We start from the raw sequence: 22,351 nt of genomic DNA, 5'->3' as shown, positions 1-22,351 counted from the left end.
ATGAATGTATGGAACCACTACCAGATCATCAGTTACAGGTAAGCAACCTGTTTTTCCCATTCCTCTTGCAATTGTCCAAAGGCCGCCATCATCACCTTCACCAGTATCCAGATCTCCTCTTTAAGAACAGCTGCAAGGTCCTGCATCACAGCCTCCAAATGTTGAACATGATGACCTGGAGGGTGAACTTTTAGACCAGATCCTACTCCATAAGAGGAAAGCTTCCACCAGGTGTAACTACTTCTGTAAATGGAGTAGATTTGTGAGCTATGCGAAGTCTAGGGGCTTTGAACCAACTACTGCCACCTTACGCCATGTCCTACTTTATTTGACCTCCTTAAAGAACTTGGGCCTTTCTAATTCATCCATCAATGTCCATATGTCAGCTCTGTCTGCAGTGCACAAAGGTCTTCCACCCTGACTGCAGAAGGTTTCACAAAGGACAGAATAATCTCTATCCACCAGTTAAAAAAGCCAGTTGAACCCCGGAGCCTCTCCCTTGTGCTCTCCACTCTTAAGGAAGCTCCTTTTGAACCATTATCCATAGCCTCATTAAAGACAGTTTTCCTAATTGTGATTACTGCTGCTTGGAGAGTACACTAACTGGCTGCCCTAAGAGCTGACATTCCTCTTACTGTGTTTTTTCCAAATAAAGTAGTTACACGAACGGACCCAGCTTTCCTACCTAAAGTTGTCTCTGACTTCCATATTAACCACAACATTATCCTCCCTACACTTCTCATGAACCCCGTCTCTCCCCCCTCCCCCAGAATGCGCTCTCTATTCCCTGGATGTTTGGAGAGCACTCCTTTTCTGTGTAGACAGGACTAAGGACTTTAGAAAATCTCACAGACTCTTTGTTGCCTTTTGAAGGTGCAGAGGTCAAACTATCTCCCGACAACGACTTTCAGAATGGCTAGTCTAACTGATCTCCACCTGTTATGACAAACGAGATGTAATACTCCTGGCAGTATTAAAGCCCATTCCACTAGGGCTAGGGCCATTTCTGCTGCTCACCTATCTGACATTGGTTTCTCTTAGATACAGAAAGCCACTACCTGGTCTTCCAACTTTGCTTTTGTCAAGCATTATGCCTTAGACATCCTGTACTAGAGAAAGTTCTATAACACACATCGTCTAACCCACCTCCTTTCTAGGAAAGTTGCTAATTATCCATGTTGTGAAGGATACCGGATCACCATTAAGATAAACAGGTTGCTCACCTGTAAGTTTTGCTCTTTTGGTGATCCGGTATCATTCACAACACCCACCCAGCCTCCCTGCTCTTCAGATGTACCTAGTCTCATCACCTTAATTACTTTGAGAAGTCCTTTGTTTCTAACAGCGGCTGTTCAGGAACTGAGCTGGGAAGTGCTCTGCCGCCAAAGATACCAAGCGTGCTCCGTGTGCGAAGGGCAGAACACCAGAGCACTATGAGGAGCTTGAAATCCTTCCATGGGGACTGTTGCACAGGCGCAAAGCCCTTGTTGTGAATAATACCAGAGCAACCTGTTTTTCTACCTCTGAACTATGGTCTTTTCTCCTGGACTCATGATGTCCCTATCCTTAAACATATCTCCTTGATGTTATAGTTGAGCTCTGTTCCTCTTGCATCAACTGCCTGGGTCTACATCAGGTCCTCTGTTGTAGAGGTTGTCTACATCTGGTACTCTGGGTCTACATCAGGTTTCTCTTAGGAACATAGGAAGCTGCCATATACTGAGTCAGACCATTGGTCTATCTCGCTCAGTATTGTCTTCACAGACTGGCAGCGGCTTCTCCTAGGTTGCAGGCAGGAATCTCTCTTATCCCTATCTTGGAGAAGCCAGGGAGGGAACTTGAAACCTTCTGCTCTTCCCAGAGCGGCTTCATCCCCTGTGGGAAATATCTTGCAGTGCTCACACATCAAGTCTCCCATTCAGATGCAACCAGGGCAGGCCCTGCTTAGCTATGGGGACAAGTAATGCTTGCTACCACAAGACCAGCTCTCCTCTCTTGCCTCAGTTGCTCTGATATCGCTGCGGGGTTTAGTCAGGATTGGCCCAAGCTCTTTGCAAATTGCAGTCCTTACAGTATTGAACAGTGATGGAAAATCTTATGTAAAATGTGATCTCTTCAACAAGCTGAAATCAGCTTTGGTTATGTGATGTCACAGAGTGAAGGCAGTGTTTCCTGTGCTCACTCTGAAATAGGGTGAAAATGTTCACTAGGTTATCTCTGTTTACATGTTTGACGCTCACAAAAAGATTGTATCTGTTTGGTGAGGCAGGATTATCTTTTGCAGAAGCCATGCTGATTTGTTTTAGCAAAGCTTGTTCTGCTATATGTTTTATAATTCTGCTCCCTCTTATTTATAGATCTTTACAAAAAATATTGAATAACAGCAAAATATAACATGACTTTTAAGCCTAAGATACAAAGCTGATCATTTAATATTTTATTAAAAGTATACTTTAATACTTTTGATCATTCAAATTCAAAGCATTTTAAAGGAAAAGATGTTTAACTGTTTTTCTTTAATCAGGTATCACAGACAATTGGTGCTACGTCTTTCTCTTTGCCTCATGACTGGAATAACAGACCCATGCATTTACATTCTCCTTTTTCTACAGGACAAAACTGCATCCCCCTTCATGGTAAGAATGGATTACATAATAACTCTGATGATTGTGAAATGCTTGTGTAAAACTCTAAGTCCATCTTTGTTCAGCTTCATGTTGAAGGGAGTCTGTAAAACTAATTTCTCTTTGACATGCTTGGGGGAGGGGATAAATATATTTTTTATTTATTAAAGCTATATACCTGTTATCTTCGTGGAGAACTGAAAATGCTTGTGTTTGTAATTATAGCTATTAGTGCAGAGCTGAATGAACTGATGATGGAAGCCCAATTGCTGCAGGTTTCATTACCTGAAATACAAGAGCTCTATGAAATCTTATTCACAAAGCAGAGCCCTGTTTCCAAGTCAGAACAGAGGTCGCCCGTAGGACCAACAAGTGAAAAGGTAGGTATTTGGGACCGGAATTTCTCTAAGAAAGGTAGAGTGTGCTTGGACTTGGTTAACTTTATAGGAATACTGTTAGTACCTGAACCAACTGGGGTGATCAGTACCAACTGGGGGGACAAATGCCGATTGTGATTTGTGACAAGGTGAACCCCTAAAGATGGGAAAATAGACAATCACATTGCAATACATTCAGTGTGTTCTCATGCTTTTATTATCCTAACCATCTGGACTGCAGTGGGCAAATGGGCAATGGTGTTTTTAAAAGCTTTTAAAAACACAAAAAGTATATAAAATTGTATCCATCTTATCAGAGGAATGGAAATGAAAATGCGCAGGAATATCCCCCAAAGATTACTCTATGGGGAGAGTACAAGAACATCTGGATTGTGATTCATTGCCATTCATAACCCCGGGTTCTGCGCCTGGTTATTGGACTCAGGTGGTTCTTTGGTCTTGGATGTCTGCTTCAATCACTTTGTGCCCTCATGGACATTTTAAGAAGTGCAGGAATTGTGGTGGCGAACTCCCATCCACTGACTGCCACAAACATTGCCTTTTGTGCTTGGGAGAGAATCACAATACATTGGCTTGCAAAATTTGAACTTTCTCCTGTCAAACACTGAAAAACGGAACACTTAGACTTTGAACAGCTTTGTACAAAGAGGCACTGAGACTAGCGATGTGCGAACTGGCTTGAGGTTGAGCCAGTTCGCCATTGAACTGGCCCTGTTTGATAACTCGCCCTCGAGTAAAACTGGGACCAGTTTGGTTCAGTTTGGCTCGACCTCGAGCCGAACACACACACACACACACACGCCAGCTCAGGGCTCTAAAACTTTAAAAAGTTGTGTTTTAAAAAATTAAGAGAAAAGTTATCACCCAGTCTGGTGGCTTTCTGGGGGCGGGGGTGCTGCCACGGCGGTGGGGGGGAGTCTCCAGTGGTTCCCGCTCACCCTGCCAGCCTCCCCTGGTCTTTTTAGGGTCAGTTTGGTACTACCCGTGGTGGCCATTTGCATGCTTGAGTGGCCTGGGCATACAAATGCCAGTGCACATGTGCGGTGGCCTTCAAAATGGCCACTATGGGCAGGGAGAGGGCTGAAAAGGCCTGTAAATCGGCCAAACCAGCCTTAAAAAGTCCAGGTGAGGCAGGTAGGGGGAGTGAGAACTGTTGGATCTGGATAGTGGTTCCATCATCCATAATTAGTGGGTTCTGCACCTGCGCAGATCAGCTTCGGGTAGAATTCGTTAGCTCCTCGTGATGCCAGCAACCGCCAGTTGCATGTGACTGTAGTAGCCTCTACTGGCGGTTGGGCGTCTCTGCAATCAGTTTCTTTCTGACCGCCATTGCGTTCAGTTCTCGGAGATAGTTGCTCCTCGAAGAAAGTTTGTTGATCGTTTATTTGGACTTCTGATCTTGGAAAACGGACTTTGACTACTCTTTCGTATACTCCTTTGGACTTGGCTTTATTTCGGATAAATTTGGCTTGAAATTTGCATACGGACTCGACTTCCCTCACGGACACTCCTTTGGATTTGTCGCGAACTCTGATTTCCCCCTCTGACGACGGAACGGACTCGGCTTTTCTCACGGACTTCCCTTTGGACTTGTCGCAGTCTCGGATTTTTCCCTTCGGCAAACGGACCGGACGACTATTCTTTGAAAATGACCGAGAGATCTGGTAAGACAGATGGCTCGGGGAAGACTGGGAGGGACAAGACAACCTTTAAGCGGTGCACTAATTGCCATGGAAAGATTCCCTCGACGGACGGCCATGCCCTCTGCTTGTTTTGCTTGGGAGAGCGGCATGACGCGAATATCTGCTCAGTCTGCATTACCTTTAGCAAGCAGACTTTGAAGAATCGTGCAGCACGCCTTCGAGTGTATTTGCTTGAGGAGTCTCTGATGCCTAAAAGGGCTGCAGAGAATACTGTGCCGGGTCCTGCTCCGGAAGGGCAGTCTAAATCCCCGAAGGAGGCCGCTTCCTCGAAATCGACCGAGAGGGCCTCGACATCGAGTGCTTCCACATCGAGGGCTACGACATCGAAGGCTGCGGCATCGACCGCTTCAACCTCGTCCGCGTCGGCCCCCTTTAAGCATCCAGAGGAACGCCACAAGAGGAAGCACAAGGAGAAGCTTTCGAAAAAGGAGCCGCCTCCTAAGAAACAAAAGCAGCTCGTGCCGGTTGCGGAGCACACGCCTTCGCCTTCGGGTCTGCAGAACTATGTCATCCCTTGACGGCGGGCGGCTTCCTTATCCCCGGCACCGACACCTCATCAGGCCCCACTGACTCCGCTGTCTCGACATCAAGGTCACTCGGCGTCGAGGGAGGACAAACGGGAGACAGCGGCGCCTTCGATACTGACTCCTCAACATCGACACCGCTCGGTGTCGAGGCCGGCATCTACAGGCTGCGCTGCTCCGGAATCGACAGTAGCAGTTATTCTTGACACTGAGCTCGATATTGTGCCAGACATGGACATCGACATCGTGCCCGATGTCAGCCTCAGCGTTGTGCCCTATGAGGAAGAAGATTCAAGTGTTATACAATTGCCGACATCAGGAATGTCCCCCATGACCACACCGGGGCAGAGGGAGCTTTCTCCCGGTAGTAGGCTGGCGCGTATGCTTAATTCAGAGGAGAGTACACCATCTACCTACACCTTTACTGGTTTTAATGAAGGTGACTATAATGTTCTGCGTATTCCAAAAACGCCCTCTCTATCAGCGAAGGCTATGCCTGTAATGGGTCTCCTACCCAGAGATGGTTGGGGAGATTCGATTACGATAACTCGTGAGGAGTACTCTCTTTACAAGAGATGGCTAGAGGAAAGAGGATGCGCACCCCCCCCCCATAAGGGTGGATAGCACTGAGACGGTTGTGCAAACTGCCATGCAGGCTGCAAGGACTGAAATAGCTGTACAAACTGCAGTGCAACCAATGATTCTTGTGCAGCAGGCGGAGACAGCCGTCCAAGCCTCTGTACCGAGGCCCACTCAACGTACAGTATCGCTTCAGGCGCATTTACCTCCCAGACCTGAACTCACACTGCCAGTGCAGCGTTCAATTTCATTACAAACTGATGTGCCACTTGCGTCTACACAGCCATTGCGCTCTGTTAGCCACCAGGCAGCGACACAGACGGCTAAGGAGCTGGTTACAATGACCTCTACAGCTGTAGGCAACTCGCCGGTGTTGTCTAGGGAAAACGATGAGGATGAAGATATTGAGGAGGACTATACCTCAGACTCAACTGAGGGTGATCCCGAAGAGCCAGAGACTCCGTCACTCCCGGATCCGGACTCGGATGTGGCGGCAATACCATCGATTTCTCCAAATGAAGAAATGAAAGGTTACCATCAGCAGGTAGCTGAAATGGCTCGAGTGCTGGGTCTACACCTCAAGGAAAAGACGACTGACCTGGATGACCCCGTTTATAATATGATGCGGGCCGCTGCGGGCCTCCAGCCAGTTTACCTGCCCATGCTGCCACATATTTCAAGGGCTGCTAAGTCGGCTTGGGAGGTATTACAGACTTCCACACCTACTTCCAAGCGGCTGGAGGCTCTATATCACATTCAAGAAGAAGACAACACTTACTTAGTGCACCATCCCGCTCCAAATTCTCTGGTGGTAGATTGTGCGACAACAACTAAAGGCGGCAAGCGACATACAACACCGGCAGACAAAGAAGGCTGCAAGCTGGACATGCTTGGCAGGCGAACTTATTCGACCGCATCCTTGCCTATCAAGATAGCCAATTATGTAGCTTGCCAGGCGAGATTTACGCATTTCCTCTGGGAGGCTTTGTATGATCAGCACACAGCGCTGGAGCCTGGTGAGTTTGTCGAGAGGTTCGAGGCAATATTTGCAAAGACAACTGCGGCCACCCGCCAGCAATTGGCGAACGCTAAGCACCTGGCTGAATCCGAATCTCGGACTCTTAACTGCTTCTATTATTCTAAGACGACATGCCTGGTTGCGTGCAACTGCACTTCAACAGGACATGAGGGATCGGATGAAACCATGGAGCAGTGGAAGAAATCCCGAATTGCAGCTCGGTCTTTCACTAATTCCAAATATACTGGGAAGAACAGACCTTACAACCAGTATACTCAGTACGGGCAGTATCAAGCTCGTCAGGGTTCCTATCGTCGTTCTGACAGGAGGGACTTCAAAAGGCCTTACCAACGTTTCTGCAATAGTAACAGGCGACCCTATTACCCGAGGAACAGGACAAACCAGACTTCTCAGAGTAAGAGGAACACCATCTCCTTGAACACCGCCAGAATAACCATCAAACTGGCAAGCCATGCCCAAGCATGGCACCATATAACATCGGATCAGTGGGTCCTATGCATAGTTTCAACGGGATATGCGCTGGAGTTCAAGGAAAACCCACCGTTCCTGGGAGTGAAATGTACTCCGGAAACACTGATTTTGCGGGAAGAGGTGCAGAAGCTCTTATTAAAGGGAGCAGTATCACCGGTGAGGTGGGCTTTCAGTCAGACGGGATTTTATTCCCGCTGCTTCCAAATCCCCAGACGCGACGGAGGCATAAGACCTATAATGGATCTGTGAGGCCTGAATCAGTACATCGAAGTACAAAAATTCAGAATGACAACGTTGCAAGCCATCCTTCCACTCCTCCACAGGGAGAGCTGGATTGCAACGCTCGACTTAAAGGATGCGTACTTTCACATAGGCATTCAGCAGAATCATCGCAAGTACCTACACTTCACCATGGGAAGCGAAATTTACCAATACAATGTGCTTCTGTTCGGGCTAGTCACCGCCCCCAGAGTGTTCACAAAATGTGTAGCGGTGATTGTGGCCCATCTCAGAGTACAGGGTGTGTCCATTTATCCGTACTTGGACGACTGGCTTCTGACAGCCGCAACAAAATAACAGTTGCTGCGGCACATAGACATGGTGACAAACCTACTGGAGGACCTAGGGGTGCAGATCAATTGGGAGAAATCCTTTCTCCAGCCAGCAAAGCGCCTACAGTACATTGGCGCGGACCTGAATATGTCAGCCCAGAAGGCATTCCTTCCAGTAGCTCGGTTTTCCCGTCTGCGTGTCCTGATTTACTGTTGTCAGGAGAATCCCACACAAAAGGCAAAGACAGTACAGGTACTGTTGGGCCTGATGGCGTCCTGCACCACCACAGTCCTGTACGCGAGGTTACAGATGCGCAAGCTACAGCTCTGGTTTCTGAGAGCCTACAAACCAAGGTCCGAACCTCAGTCCAAACGGGTGACTCTTCCACAGAAAGTTTTAGAATCATTGAATTGGTGGACAAAAGAGTCAAATATGCTCACGGGCATTCAATTTTGCACACGGGAGCCCGCATTGACAGTGACATCCGATGCCTCCATGCACGGTTGGGGGACCAAATGTGGTGCATTTGCTGCACCACAGAGCTCAAGGGGTATGGACCCCGAAAGAGAGACTCCTGCATATAAAGTTCCTCAAGCTGCTGGCTGCGTTGAGAGCCCTGGTCGCCTTTCAGGGAGAACTGGTCGGGAAGACGGTCCAGTTACAGATGGACAATACAACAGCCATTGCTTACGTCAGCAAGCAAGGCGGGACAGTGTCCAGGTCTCTATGTGATCTCAGTCTGCAGTTATGGAACTGGTGCATCCCGCTCGGGATTTACCCCGTGGCCATTCATATCAAGGGCAGCATGAACTGACTGGCAGACTCACTGAGCAGGGACTTAGTGTTGGAGCTGCACGAATGGGAATTGCATCCTGAAGTGCTTGGATAACTATTCAAAGCTTGGGGCAAGCCAATGGTGGACCTGTTTGCGACCGCCGAGAACAGCAGGTGCGAGCATTACTGTTCACGGATGGGGGTCGGACCACTGAGCAAGGGCAATGCCTTTCAGTATCTCTGAAGCCAGGAGCTGTTTTATGCTTATCCACCCACACCCTTACTGCCTCGGGTGGTTGCCAAGTTGCTTCACAACTGAACGAGGGCAATAGTGATTGCTCCATGGTGGCCAAGGCAGCCGTGGTACACACAGCTACTCAGACTATCGAGAGGGAATTACAGGAGACTCCCTCAGTGGACAGATCTAGTCACTCAAGATCAAGGCAGGGTGGTGCACCCCAACCTGTTTGTACTGAATCTCACAGCGTGGAGTATAGGCTTCTGAGGAAGATCCTCCTGAATACCCGTAAGTGGTCCACGAGACGCAACTACAGAGCGAAATGGCGTAGGTTCGCTGCACATGCTGCCTCCAAAGGCTGTGACCCTAGGGAGGCGAGTCTGAAAGCCGTCCTTCTCTACATCACTACTCTGAAGCAGGGCGGACTGGCAAACGTGTCTATTAAGGTTCATATGGCGGCAATATAGAGTGCACCACGATGGGTGGGACGGCAAGACGGTCTTTACCCATCCGCATTGTAAGGACTTTTTAAGAGGCATCAATAATCTGTATCCTCCAGTGCGGCAGCCAGCCGAGAAGTGGAGCCTCTCCTTAGTTCTTTCATCTCTGACGGAGGCGCCCTTTGAGCCGCTAGCTGAAGCTTCTCTTAAACACTTGACCCTTAAAACTCTGTTCTTAGTGGCAGTAACCTCCGCCAGGAGAGTAAGTGAGCTGCGTGCACTGCGTATTGACGAACCCTATACAAAATTTATCTGGAAAGGGTTGTCATGCGCCTGGATCCTGATTTCCAGCCTAAAGTGGTGACTGATTTTCACCTGAACACCGATATTGTACTACCTACCTTTTTTAGGGACCCAACATCTCCCCTCGAACGTGCGGTGCACTTGCTAGACGTCCGACGTGCTCTTCTGTTCTATTTGAAGGCCACGAGTGCTATACGCAAGACACCTCGGTTGTTTATAGACTTGAAAGGGAAGTTCATGGGGTGTTCTCCAACCCGACAGAAGCTTTCCTTTTGGTTGGTGGAGTTGATTAAACTCGCGTATGACCAACAAGGGGTCAGTCCCCCAAAGACAATTAAGGCACACTCTACTAGGGCTTACGCCACATCGGCTGCGCATTTGGCTGGCATTCACTTCGCTGACATCTGCACGGCAGCAACGTGGTCATTGCACCAAACGTTTGTGAAACACTACTCTTTGGACATTAGAGCAGCAAAGGCTGCTGACTTTGGATGGGCAGTTTTAAAGAGGGTGTTACAGTGACTGGCAGATTATGCCCAACTCCAGCTGGGTAGCTCGTAATTCACCCACTAATTATGGATGATGGAACCAATATCCAGATAAACAGGTTACTTACCTGTAACAGATGATCTGGTAGTGGTTCCATCATTCATAACGCCCTCCCTGCCGTCCCCGCATCTGACATGACAAGCCACTGTAACAGGAACATCGTACGGCCATGTCTGCCATCAAGAAACTGATTGCAGAGATGCCCAACCGCCACTAGAGGCTACTACAGTCACGTGCAACTGGCGGTTGCTGGCGTCGCGAGGAGCTAACGAATTCTACCCGAAGCTGATCTGCGCAGACGCAGAACCCACTGATTATGAATGATGGAACCACTACCAGATCATCTGTTACAGGTAAGCAACCTGTTTTTACCTCCTTCATGGCTGCAGCAGCACCCTCTAGAGGCCCCCAGACGGGGCAGTAAGATTTCTTTAAGATATATATTATATATAATATTAGTTTTTTGATTCCCCCCCCCCCACCTTCGAGCCTGGCCCAAACTGGTTCGGCCTTGAGTCAAACTGGGGCCTGGCTCAACGCTAATGGAACCAGGCCCAGTTGGGTTTGATTCGAACCAAACCGGGCTTCCCAGTTGCATGCAGACCCCTAACTGAAACTGCCAATGCTGCGATCCCTGTCGACATTGATGTCAAGGGCTGCCGCACCTGCACAGTCTAAACCCTCAACATCTGGATCTTCAATCCTGGCATCTGAACAAGTTTTCAAATGGCTGGTTTTGCTGTTTAAAGAATCTTCTTCACATAAGCACAAGCATAAGAAGAAGCGTAAGGTTTTGATGAGGATCGTGATGCTCCCATTTCTAAACATCGAGATCGAGTCTCCACTCCTCTTTTGACATTGACTGCAGCTTCATCGTCTGTCACTGCTCTATCTCCAACAGACTTTCAGCATGCATTGACATCCCTGTTGGTATCTGGATCACCACTGGGTGGCGGTCACTGGTCCCTCTAAGGCATGCGTGCGCACTCACAAGTTTTCTGATGTTCACTCAGTTAATTTTAGATCCCACTCAGGTTTAATCAGGAGAGTCCCACTCTGAATTCAGGTGCACACACGATGCCTTGATACTGCCGCCCAGAACAAAACTCATTCCGCATAAAGATGCAAAAAATTAGAGGAACCACTGCTGGGGCTCGCTCCCCTGTTGAGACTTGTGATACCGTGTCCTTTTTGGACCCTCCATGACATCCTTCCTTGCTGTCTGTGTTGACACCTGTGCGCCCTTTGACATCGGCCTCAACATCAGTTGCCCATCACTGTGCAAAGTCCTTATTGCTGGCCTCTACACCTCGACAGTCACTGTCGACACCAAGGGAACCTACTCCTCAGCATCGTACAACATTGATGCTGAGGAAGCTGATTTGGAGGTTGACTTGGACCCTTCTACAGCGCTGTCTCTGCTGAATTATAATGAGAGTATGCCATCAGCCTTGACTTTCAAAGATTTTCTCAGCCGGGGCTAGGATGCCGATGTAGATGCCTGTTACAAGACTGAAGACTCCATCAATGTCTCCGGCCCAAGATGTCACTCCTGGTGCTACCACTACATTTCAGGTCCCCTTGCAACCTTCTGCTATACAGCCTGCCATCAGTTGATCGCTTGCTTCCTGTTCTACTTCTTAGAAGTCTTCAAAGGGCTACACAGTGTCTCAGGGTTTGCTCTCTGAAGGTGGTTGGGTGGATACCCATCAGTACCATGGTGTAGAGCAGGGCAGCTCAACTTTGGCCCTCTTGCAGATGTTGGCCTACAACTCCCATAATCCCTGGCTACTGGCCACTGTGGCTGGGGGTTATGGTCGTCCAAAAACAGCTGGGGGGGGCCCTAAGTTGAGCAGGATCAGTGTAGAGCCTTTCTTAGGACTATTATGAATACAATTCTGGAAGTCATGCCAACCTACCACCTTGGGTATGGTGGAGAGTGGAACCCAGGTTACATCTCCTCAAACCCTCTTAGAGTCAATGGGTCTGTCTCTCATTTACCACCATCCACTTCTTCATCTCTTGCACCAATCTCCTTGGTTGCTCAACGGACATGTGCTACTGCTGGAACTCAAATTATTACTGCAACTCATGCTGTGGTCCCTCCCAGGATGCTGCTCTCCCAGCAATTCAGGCAACTAGTCAGCCATCTTCAGATGAGGAGTACGATAACTTTACCTCGACTGATGGTTAATCTGCCTCTACAAAACATCTATTTCATCCGCCACCAGATGTGCAACCTACTCCATCTATCTCTCCTAATGAAGAGCTCCAATCTTATCACCTACAGGTTTCAGAAATGGTGGAAGCTTTAGGACTTGAAAGAAGACGACCATGGACCTTAAAGATCCAGTTTATGATCTATCACCTCCCGGACTGCTCAGCCTGTCTTCTTACCTATGCTGCCAGTAATCTGAGGCTCCTTAGTCTGCTTGGGAGGTCCTCCAAACATCAGCACCAACATCCAAATGTTTGGAAAGCCTATAGGGTACAGGAAGAAAACAATGAGTACTTATTGAAGTACCCTATGCCAAATTCCTTAGTTATAGACTTTGCTACCTCTAAGTCTGGCTGTCACCATTCTTCATCAACGGATAAAGAAGAGGGTGCAAGCTTGATGTGCTAGGCCAAAAAACCTATTTGACTGCTTGCTTGTCTGTAAAGATTGCCAATTATACTGTTTGTATGGCTGAGTACAATCTTTCTCTTTGGGATAATCTCTTCTGGGATCATACTTCCAAAACTCTGGATGAGTTCAAGCGGCGCTTCGTGGAGGCTACTCAGTCTACTTCTGTAATGTGCCAACAACTCAGTTCTGCCAGACATTTGGCAGAAATGGAATCCAGGACAATTACTACAGCTATTTCCATCTGCAGACGTGTGGCGACACTCTGTGAGTTTGCAGCAAGATGTGAATGAGAAAATTGAGCCTGCCGTTGGATGGCAAGGACCTTTTTAGAGATATTGATTCCACCATGGAGAAACGGGGGAGGGGGGGAATCAAAGTTCACTGCCAAATACTTCATGTCTACTTCAACCTCCTATGCTACCTCTAGATATCGTGGATATAATCAGTGACAACCTGCTTATAAGTTTTCTGAGCGCAAGGTCTGCTGTAAACTTTCTGTAAAAGAGCCAGCATGGTGTAATGGTTAGAGTGCTGGACTAGGATCGGGGAGACCCGAGTTCAAATCCCCATTCAGCCATGATACTAGCTGGGTGACTCTGGGCCAGTCACTTCTCTCTCAGCCTAGCCTACTTCACAGGGCTGTTGTGAAAGAGTAACTTAAGTATGTAGTACACCGCTCTGGGCTCCTTGGAGGAAGAATGGGATATAAATGTAACAATAATAACTAGCTGAACCTGCACAGAGCATCTGTGCGGTAGTTTACTTCCTTTTTGGATTTAGATGGGAGAATATGGCTGGTCCTCCCACAGCTCTCTCGCCCGCCCTCTCTCTCCTCCCCGGCGCCTCTCTCGCCCGCCCTCTCTCTCCTCCCCGGCGCCTCTCTCGCCCGCCCTCTCTCTCCCCCCCGGCGCCTCTCTCGCCCAGCCTCTCTCTCTCCCCCCCCCGGCGCCTCTCTCGCCCAGCCTCTCTCTCTCCCCCCGCCTCTCTCGCCCAGCCTCTCTCTCTCCCCCCCGGCGCCTCTCTCGCCCGCCCCCCCTCTCTCTCCCCCCCGGCGCCTCTCTCGCCCGCCCCCCCTCTCTCTCCCCCCCGGCGCCTCTCTCGCCCGCCCCCCCTCTCTCTCCCCCCGGCGCCTCTCTCGCCCGCCCCCCCTCTCTCTCCCCCCGGCGCCTCTCTCGCCCGCCCTCTCTCTCTCTCCCCCCGGCCCCTCTCTCTCCCCCCCCCGGTGCCTCTCTCGCCCGCCCTCTCTCCCCCCCCGGCGCCTCTCTCGCCCTCTCTCTCTCCCCCCCCCCGGCGCCTCTCTCGCCCTCTCTCTCTCCCCCCCAGTGCCTCTCTCTGTGGTCGGTTTCCTCCACCGTTCCTTTCCTTTTCTGTTCCCGAGTCTGCCGGTTCCCACCTCCCTTGTTGCTGCTCCCTCCCCAGGCAATGGTTCCTCCTTTCCTCTCTGCCTTTCCTGCTTTCTTCTTCTGTCTCCTGAGTCTGCCGATTCCGCCTGCCGTCCCTAGCTCACTGCTCCTCCCTTCCCGAGGCAATCATCCGCATGGCTCCGGATGCCTCTGGACATAGTCCTCAACTCTGTCATCCATAAGTGAATTCTATATAGAGATAATAATAATAAACTGTATCAGAAGTTCCAGTGTAAATCTTATGGGTCTCCTTTTGGACCCATGCTTACTATTATTTCCAGGGGTTCCACTTAAAACCTCAAAATCAAAGCAGCATCTTTGATGTACCTATCCATCCACCAACACCTTCCCTAACTGCCACATCTTTCATCTAGTTGCAAGCCATGAGTCTGCATGGCACCACATAACTTGAGATCATTGGGTCTTGCACATAATCAATACAGGCTATGCAACAGAGTTCAAGTGCCTGCTGGTCTTTATAGGCATAAGGTACACACCTGCCTCACCAACAGTGAGGGAAGAAGTGAAAGCATTTTTGAAGAAAGGGGCAGTTGCTTCTGTCCAGTGGACACATGCCCGGAAATTTCAGATGATAACGTTGCAAGGTATCCTTTCTCTTCTTTACCAGGAGGAATGGCTTGCAGTGTTGGATCTAAAGGATGCATATTTCCACATAGGCATACAAGCAAATCACCAAAAATACCTGAGGTTTACTGTGGGGAGTGTGGTCTACCAATACAGTGTACTTCCTTTTGGACTTGCAACTGCCCCAAGAGTGTTTACGAAATGCATGATCATGGTTGTGGCTCATCTGCAAAACCCAAGGGTCTGGTGATTTCCCCCTTTCCTAGATGACTGGCTTTTGGCAGCTAGAGACAAAAGCAAGTTACTTCCTCAGATCTCTTATGTTCTACTACATCTCCTCAAGACTCTGGGAATACCGGTCAACTGGAAAAAGTCCAGCCTAACTCCTGCGAAGAGAATAAATTAACTGATGTGTTGTTGGATGCACAGGCTCAAAGGGCATTCTTGCCCAGTAAGCACTGCCATTATATAAAATAACTGATTCAACTTTTTTAGATGAAACCACCTCAGAGGGTGCACAACATCCAGAAATTATGGGGCCTCATGGGCTCTTGCACTGTGACAGTGTGGTACACATGTCTACTTATGAGGAAGCTCCAGCTATGGTTTGTCAGTCTTTCAACCGAATGTAGACAACCCTTACAAGACTCGTAACTATCCCAGATTCTGTCCTGGGATCTCTGAAGTGGTGGACTGTAGAGAACAACCTATAGGAAGGGATTCAGTTCCAGACTTTGACTCTTACTGTGAGGGTCACCACGAATCTCCTGTCCCGCAGTTGAGGTAAAGTGCTTCACCCAAACTTGGAAACATTAAGACTGACAGCGTGGAAGATAGGCATTTAGATAAGATACTCCTGCTAACTGAGCAAAGAGACACATCAGACAGGTTCCTAGGTCGCAGTTCAGCCCGTGCTTTTTCAGTTTTTTTTCTAGTTTGGTTTTCCCTCATTTAGCAGTGTGCACGGTTTCTTTTTGTTTTTTTCTCCTCTTTGCCCAGTTAGCAAAGCAATTGTCCGGCGGAACTTCCGTAAAACTAAGTGGCTGTTTGTGGCCTACAAAGACTTGTGTTTATTGTACTTTTGGGTGGTTGTGCAGGAACCAAATATGATGGCACCTATCCACCATAAATAACGAATGCGCTGTGCATGCAAAGCAAATCTTGGCACCACAAGGAGCTTGAGGAATCCACCCAGGAGGTTCTGTGCAGGTGCAGAACCCAGGCTTATAAATGTTAATGTATCCACTTCCAGGTCATCAGTTACAGTTTAGCAACCTATTTTTCTTCAGTTATCCTAACCTTACTCTAATCCTTCCTGCTGTACAAAAATGACTGCAATTATACCCTAATTTGGGTAGGGGTGGTGGTTAGGGATAAAGAAGGGGTGATAACACAGAGAAAGCTATAAGTGCAATCACCTAGGAGAGGAGAGCTGGTCTTGTGGTAGCAAGCATGACTTGTCCCCATAGCTAAGCAGGGTTTACCCTGGTAGCATATGAATGGGAGACTTGATGTGTAAGCACTGCAAGATATTCCCCTCAGGGGATGAAGCCGCTCTGGGAAGAGCAGAAGGTTCCAAGTTCCCTCCCTGGCTTCTCCACGATAGGGATGAGAGAGATTCCTGCCTGCAACCTTGGAAAAGCTGCTGCCAGTCAGGGCCAGATTAAGCTAATGTGGGGCCTGTAGCATATGTTATAAAGGAGCCCTAAAGTAAGCATGACAAGAAATTTCCAAGAGCCAGTGGACAGGCTATTTCCTTTGGGCTGCTGCAAGCCCCAGCTTTTCGCCATTTGGAGCACTGCCTGGGCAGAAAAGCGAACTTTCCCTTCAACAAGAATGAGTGAAGCTGTGAGGGCTGGGTGACCGGTGAGCACTAAGACCGCAATGGCTCTTTTCCTGCCTAGGGTGGATTGCAGAAGCAGAGAGGAGGAGAGATCTCCAGACAGGAGAGAAGGTTATAGGAATAGGAGAAAAGCTTGCAAACATTTAGTGTGGGGCCCTCAAAAATGCGGGGACCGTAGCAAATGCTACATTTGCTACTAGGTTAATCCGGCTCTGCTGCCAGTCTGTGAAGACAATACAGAGCTAGATAGACCAATAGTCTGACACAGGTTCCTGTTTTCCATCTCTGGGGCGTAGACATTGGCAAAAATGAGCATTCGTGCCCTGATATGGTGAGGTAAAGTTGTGCCCTCAATTCAGTGTTGACTCCTGGCAACCGCAGAGCAATGTGGTTTTCTTTGGTAGAATATAGGAGGGGTTTACCATTGCCATCTCCCATGCAGTATGAGATGATGCCTTTGAGCATCTTCCTGTATTGCTGCTGCCCGATGTAGGTGTTTCCCATAGTCTGGGAAACATACCAGCAGTGGTTCAAACCAGCAACCTCTTGCTCCCTAGGCAAGTCATTTCCCCGCTGTGCCATTAGATGGCTCCTGATACGGTACCAGTGGCCAAAACCTTTGGGCCTGGCTTATGGACTAAAGTGAAATTGTGTGAAAAGTTTTTTTTAACTGATTTATTCTAAATCCAGCCACCGCCTCCTTACTAACAGCATATATAGAGATAGTCACCCAAACATAACTTCCATTTTTCTCCCTAATGTTTCCAGCCATGAGATGCTGTAAATGTTCTTGATAAACCAGAAGGCACATTAGAAATTCAGCCCTTCTTTCCCCTCCCCACATCACTTCCAACCAGTGACGCACAGCTGCTTCTGTCCCGAAGTCTCTTGTGTAGTTAGAATGTAAGTATTCCATTGCATCTCGTAAGCCCAACCAGTATCTAGTGGAAATCACTTCAACAGACTGAAACTAGAGCTCCAGACTTCTGTGATGACATATGAGTTCAAACGGCAGTTAGGGAAAGCTTGCATATTGGCAACTAACAGTCAACCTGAGTTTGGGCTTTGATTTTGTTCCTTTATCTTAAACATAAAATAAATAAAAGCCCCTTCTACGTTTACCAGCTTTGTAAGAAAAAGGCATTTTTCTTTTCTTCACTTCCATAATTCCAAAGTGTTACGCTGAAGATGTGCTTGTAATTCATTATGTGGAAAGTCATGGAAGAGCTGGCTATGCAGTACTTAATGGTGGTGTTTTTAATTTGTTTCTCACAGCACGATTGTTGCCGAGGAAAGAGAGATGGAATTTGTTCTGTGGAAAGGAAGCTAAAGAGGCGCTTTGAGAGAGGGAATTTCTGCAATGAGATGAGAACGAGAGTCCGAAAAATAACTCCCAACAAGAAAAAACTGAAACTCACTCATTTGAGAGAGCTGAGTACCAGCAAGCTGGAAAGAGAGAGGCTGTTTGACATTCAGCGCTCTAGTGAAAGCCAGTTGCTTCTGTCAGATATGTCCTTCTCTGAACAGGAGGAATCTGAAGATGAGGATGCCATCTGTCCAGCTGTCAACTGCCTGCAGCCTGAAGGTGATGAGGTAAGTTGAGAGGGGATGTAGGAATGAAATTATGTTGTTAAAAAACACATTAGCAATGTTCCTGTAGCTATGTACAGTTTGAAAGTGACCAGACATAAAAGTGATACGTCATAGTTGCTATCTTTTCTGAAGACTTGTCTGCTTTTTGTATCTAGGTGGACTGGGTCCAGTGTGATGGCTGCTGCAACCAGTGGTTCCATCAAGTGTGTGTGGGTGTTTCTCCAGAGATGGCAGAAAAAGAAGACTACATCTGTGTGAGCTGTACTGGAAAGGATTCTCCATATCGAAAGTAAACTGTCCAGTGAGCATACAGGACTCTACAAGAGAAGATCAGATTTTCCCCCATAAAGCCACAGAGCTGGTTTTAGAGCCAAGTTGAAAATGGTGCTAGTTCTATTCTCATGGGATCATTTTTCAGAACTCAAAACAATTTGACACTTTTGTATTTTTATCCTTTAAACTGTTTGTGGTTATTTGAGATTTGAAATTCTGACTGTTTAGCAGGAGTTCTTGCCAATTTGGAAGGCATCAAAACATGCACCTTTTCATCTACAGCATTAAATTACCTCTTTGGAATTTACCAGCACACTTAATCTGTTTAGGTGCAAACACTGCACTAAATTCCCATATGTCCTCTTTTTAAAGAACCCCTGTTTACGCTATTGACCTTTTTGAAAACTTTAGATTATTTTCCCCACTTTGATTTTTAGACTAGCTTTATTTATCTGAGCAATAACTTCTGTGTCTGGTTTCAGTGACTGGAATTATAATTCTGAACAGCGTGTTGGTGCTCTTAGCATTGGTTAATGTACAGAAAGCAAATGTTTAGGTTCTAGTGTCACTGATGGACTAGTGATGTAGGAGACAGAAAAGCTCTGTAAAGTAATGGCCACAGCTGTATTTTGGCTTTTTCTTCTTTTTGGTAGCTTGTATCAGATGTTGCAGTTTATATTGTGGAATAAACCCTTGGTTATGTTACAAAATTTAATGCGGGTGTCTTTAAAGAGGTTGAATTGCAACAGTCTTCCAGTCGGATCAGTTTTATGATGCATATTTTCACATACTATTTATTTATGCATCCATGATGTTGCATTTTCAGACCAATTTCTTCTTTTTAAAACCACAGAGACTAGATCAGCCTAGTAAATACCCACTTTTTGATCACCTGTAGCAAGTCAACCAAGCTTTGTAGATGTTGGTTCTCTTTTCTTCACACACGCACCCCCCCCCACACACACACAGTTTAGGCCACAAACTATTGATATAGGTATATGTGGGCAAGTAACTCCTGTGACATATTATAAAGCTGTCTTAGATGACATAAATGATACATGGAAGCCGGGTTAGACAGTTCGGCAGCTTCTATTAAAATAGTTCTGATGTGTAAGGAGGCAAGGGGAAACTACTTTCAGTCATCATAAGAACAAGCATTGTTTGAGATGTGGGGAACAAGATAACCAAGTAGGTAAGCACATCTGTTGTGCTTTCTATCTCAGCAAAAATGAGTGGGGCCACAGGTGATGTAGTAATGACAAGACAGACAGAAAAACCACAGAACAGATAAAACAGAAGCTACATCAGAAGCTTCATTTGTTTACATCAGAATTGCGTCTTTACCCAGGGGCTCAGCTGACCTAAAGAAGCACGAGATGCCACATTCCCAACAAAATACTGGGCTGGTTGGTAATTGATGATACCTATCTAATATGGAGGACCTACAGCAGGCCTGCACAACTTAGGTCCCCCAGCTCTTTTTGGACCACAACTCTGATCCCCAGCCACAGTGGTCAATAGCCAGGGATTATGGGAGTTGTAGGCCAACATCTGCAGGAGGACTGAAGTTGAGCAGCCCTGCTTTACAGTTTCCCTCAGAGTGCTATCTTGTTAAACATGGTAATTAAAAGGCATCTCCTCTAAAACTGTTTTGTTCACAATTTCCCTTTTAACAAAACTACATTCTAATATTTTCTAGCCCCAGAAACTGAGGACCGGTACAGGCATAATGTGAGCCATCTCCTTTGAACCATTGTTAAGGGATTGGGATCAGACCATGGGATAGGGTGCTCCTTCCCCTTTCCATTGCAAGTCCTTAAACTTAGTGGTGTTATCTGTACAAACATTAGTTGTGACTAACACTAACATAGATTTCTATTAACCATGATTTGATGCAGGTTTCAAATTACGGTTAACAGACAGCACATTATGACTAGCATTAACCACAGTTAAGGCTGCAAAAGATCCCATAGTGCATGTCCCTTAACAATGGTTAGTGGCCCTTATGTTTACCTTGCTCTAATATTGCATACTGGTTTCCTCTTCTATTGAAGCACAGTTAAGAAAACTGTTTTTAGAGTAGCAGAATTAGTCAGTTACAAAAAATAATAATAATAGAGAGATCTGGATAGAGATCAGATAAGTATGAGTTCTCCATAAGTATGTTCTTATGTCCATAAGAGTTCTGCACCTGCGCAGGACTGTCCAGGTAGAGTTTGTTAGTTCCTCACTGTGCCCAGAACCACCACCCCCTGCATGCAAGAGTTATATTATAACTGGCGGTTGGGCACTTTCTCCCTCAGTTTCTTTTTGACCACCTAAGTGATTGGCCCTGTGGTAGCTGTAGCTCCTCATTTAAATTCCTAAGAAAAAGAAACAGTAAAATTTTTGATTAGATCCTTATGTATATGACTCTGACAATGATAGACAATGTGATAGCCTAGCGGATGATGGGTTGGGAAGTATTAAACATAATGGACTGACATGGACTGCTAGGTTCCTTTTTAAAAAATGGATGTTGGCTTTGTTTCTACAACAACAAAATCAAGAACAAGTAGCAAATGGACCCTAAACCAAACCAAAAAAACTTTAACAGGTGCTCAAACTGTAGGGCTTCCATTCTGTCAACAGATAGCCACCTGCTTTGCCTACTCTGCCTTGAGGAAGAGCACAACACTAGCAAATGTAAGGTTTGTGCCTCTTTCTCCAAACAAACTTTAAAATACAGGGCTTTGAGATTGAGGGCAGCATTGTTTGAGGACACCCTCGGACCAGGGACTCCAATGCCCCACTCCCCCGCTTCGCCATCAGGATTGGCTATGATTTCGAGGGCTGCGTCTCCTTCACAGTCAAAACTCTTGACGTTGGAGGCTCTGGCAGTGTCAATATCTAGTCAGTTCAAAGAGCTGGAACTTCCATCAAAGGAAAGAGATCAGAAGTGGCATCATGAGGACAATGTGAGGAGGGATGAAAGCATGGAACCTCTACCTAAGCAGCATAGGGATGATCGTGCTCACGCCTCTGCACCTGCCCCGGTATTGGGCTCAATGACACTGTCTCTCTAACTGGGTTGCAGTGCACTTTACAGGCTACCCCACCTTTGGCGGATCGATCCCAGGAGAAGAATAGGGAAGTAGTGCCGGCACAGGTTGTTGCTAAGGGATGCCAACAATTGTCAATGTCTACTGTAACAACACAGAGCTTCCCATCAACACACTATCGGGCAGCATCCCAATTCCACGGCAATCCCCATCTACCACCACCCTCAACATTCAGGCATATTCTGCAGCTTAATCTCGTGTAGATTTCTAGGAAGTGCCTGTGCAAACAGAGATAGAGGCTAGTCTGGACCCTAATTCTGCACAGACTGCTAATGCTACTAGAGTCTAATGAAAGCACTTCCTCTGCTTCCACTTTCCATGGCTGCTTCAGCCATGGTTTAGATGATGACACCTTAGGAGGTGAGCCAGTTGTTCCAAAAACTCCAAATATGTCCTCTGTGAGACTGATACGCAACCATCTAGTACTTTAGTCCATCCATCTACACCTCATCTCCTTTCTCAGAGGCTTCTAGCAAAGGAGCATGTAGATTATTCCAAGGACCAAAGATTGTTGCCTCATGGCAAATAAGGTGACACTAGATGTCTTCAGGTGGTGAAATCTCCTGGTTTTAGGTATAATTACCCAGAGTATAAATTATGGAAAGCAAGGGAAAGTACTTACAATAATATTTGCCACCAGGGAGAACAAGAAATGCTATATCTACTGCTCAAGGGTGGGAATAGGTCAAGGCACAAAGGGTGGTGCCTTCCAGTATGTCTGGACTCAAGG

At 47.1% G+C, this 22,351-nt stretch overlaps 1 protein-coding gene across 3 annotated transcripts in view; it reads left to right on the top strand.

The window, feature by feature from the left end:
- The window catches only part of KDM5B (lysine demethylase 5B), a 116,690-nt gene extending 97,455 nt beyond the window's left edge, over window positions 1–19,235 (top strand). For all 3 annotated transcript variants that reach the window (XM_053246494.1, XM_053246493.1, XM_053246492.1), the window contains 4 exons: window positions 2,525–2,636; window positions 2,850–3,004; window positions 17,930–18,247; window positions 18,403–19,235. In XM_053246494.1, the coding sequence (XP_053102469.1) occupies window positions 2,525–2,636; window positions 2,850–3,004; window positions 17,930–18,247; window positions 18,403–18,540 (723 nt within the window). In that variant the 3' untranslated portion in view covers window positions 18,541–19,235. The remainder of the gene's footprint in view (window positions 1–2,524; window positions 2,637–2,849; window positions 3,005–17,929; window positions 18,248–18,402) is intronic.
- Window positions 19,236–22,351: the final 3,116 nt, after the last annotated feature.

This window comes from Hemicordylus capensis, chromosome 4 (assembly GCF_027244095.1).
Source record: "Hemicordylus capensis ecotype Gifberg chromosome 4, rHemCap1.1.pri, whole genome shotgun sequence".
In the NCBI taxonomy this organism is placed as follows: Eukaryota; Metazoa; Chordata; class Lepidosauria; order Squamata; family Cordylidae; genus Hemicordylus; species Hemicordylus capensis.
Note: the sequence above shows the minus strand (reverse complement) of the source record. Positions and strands in the feature narration are given on the sequence as shown.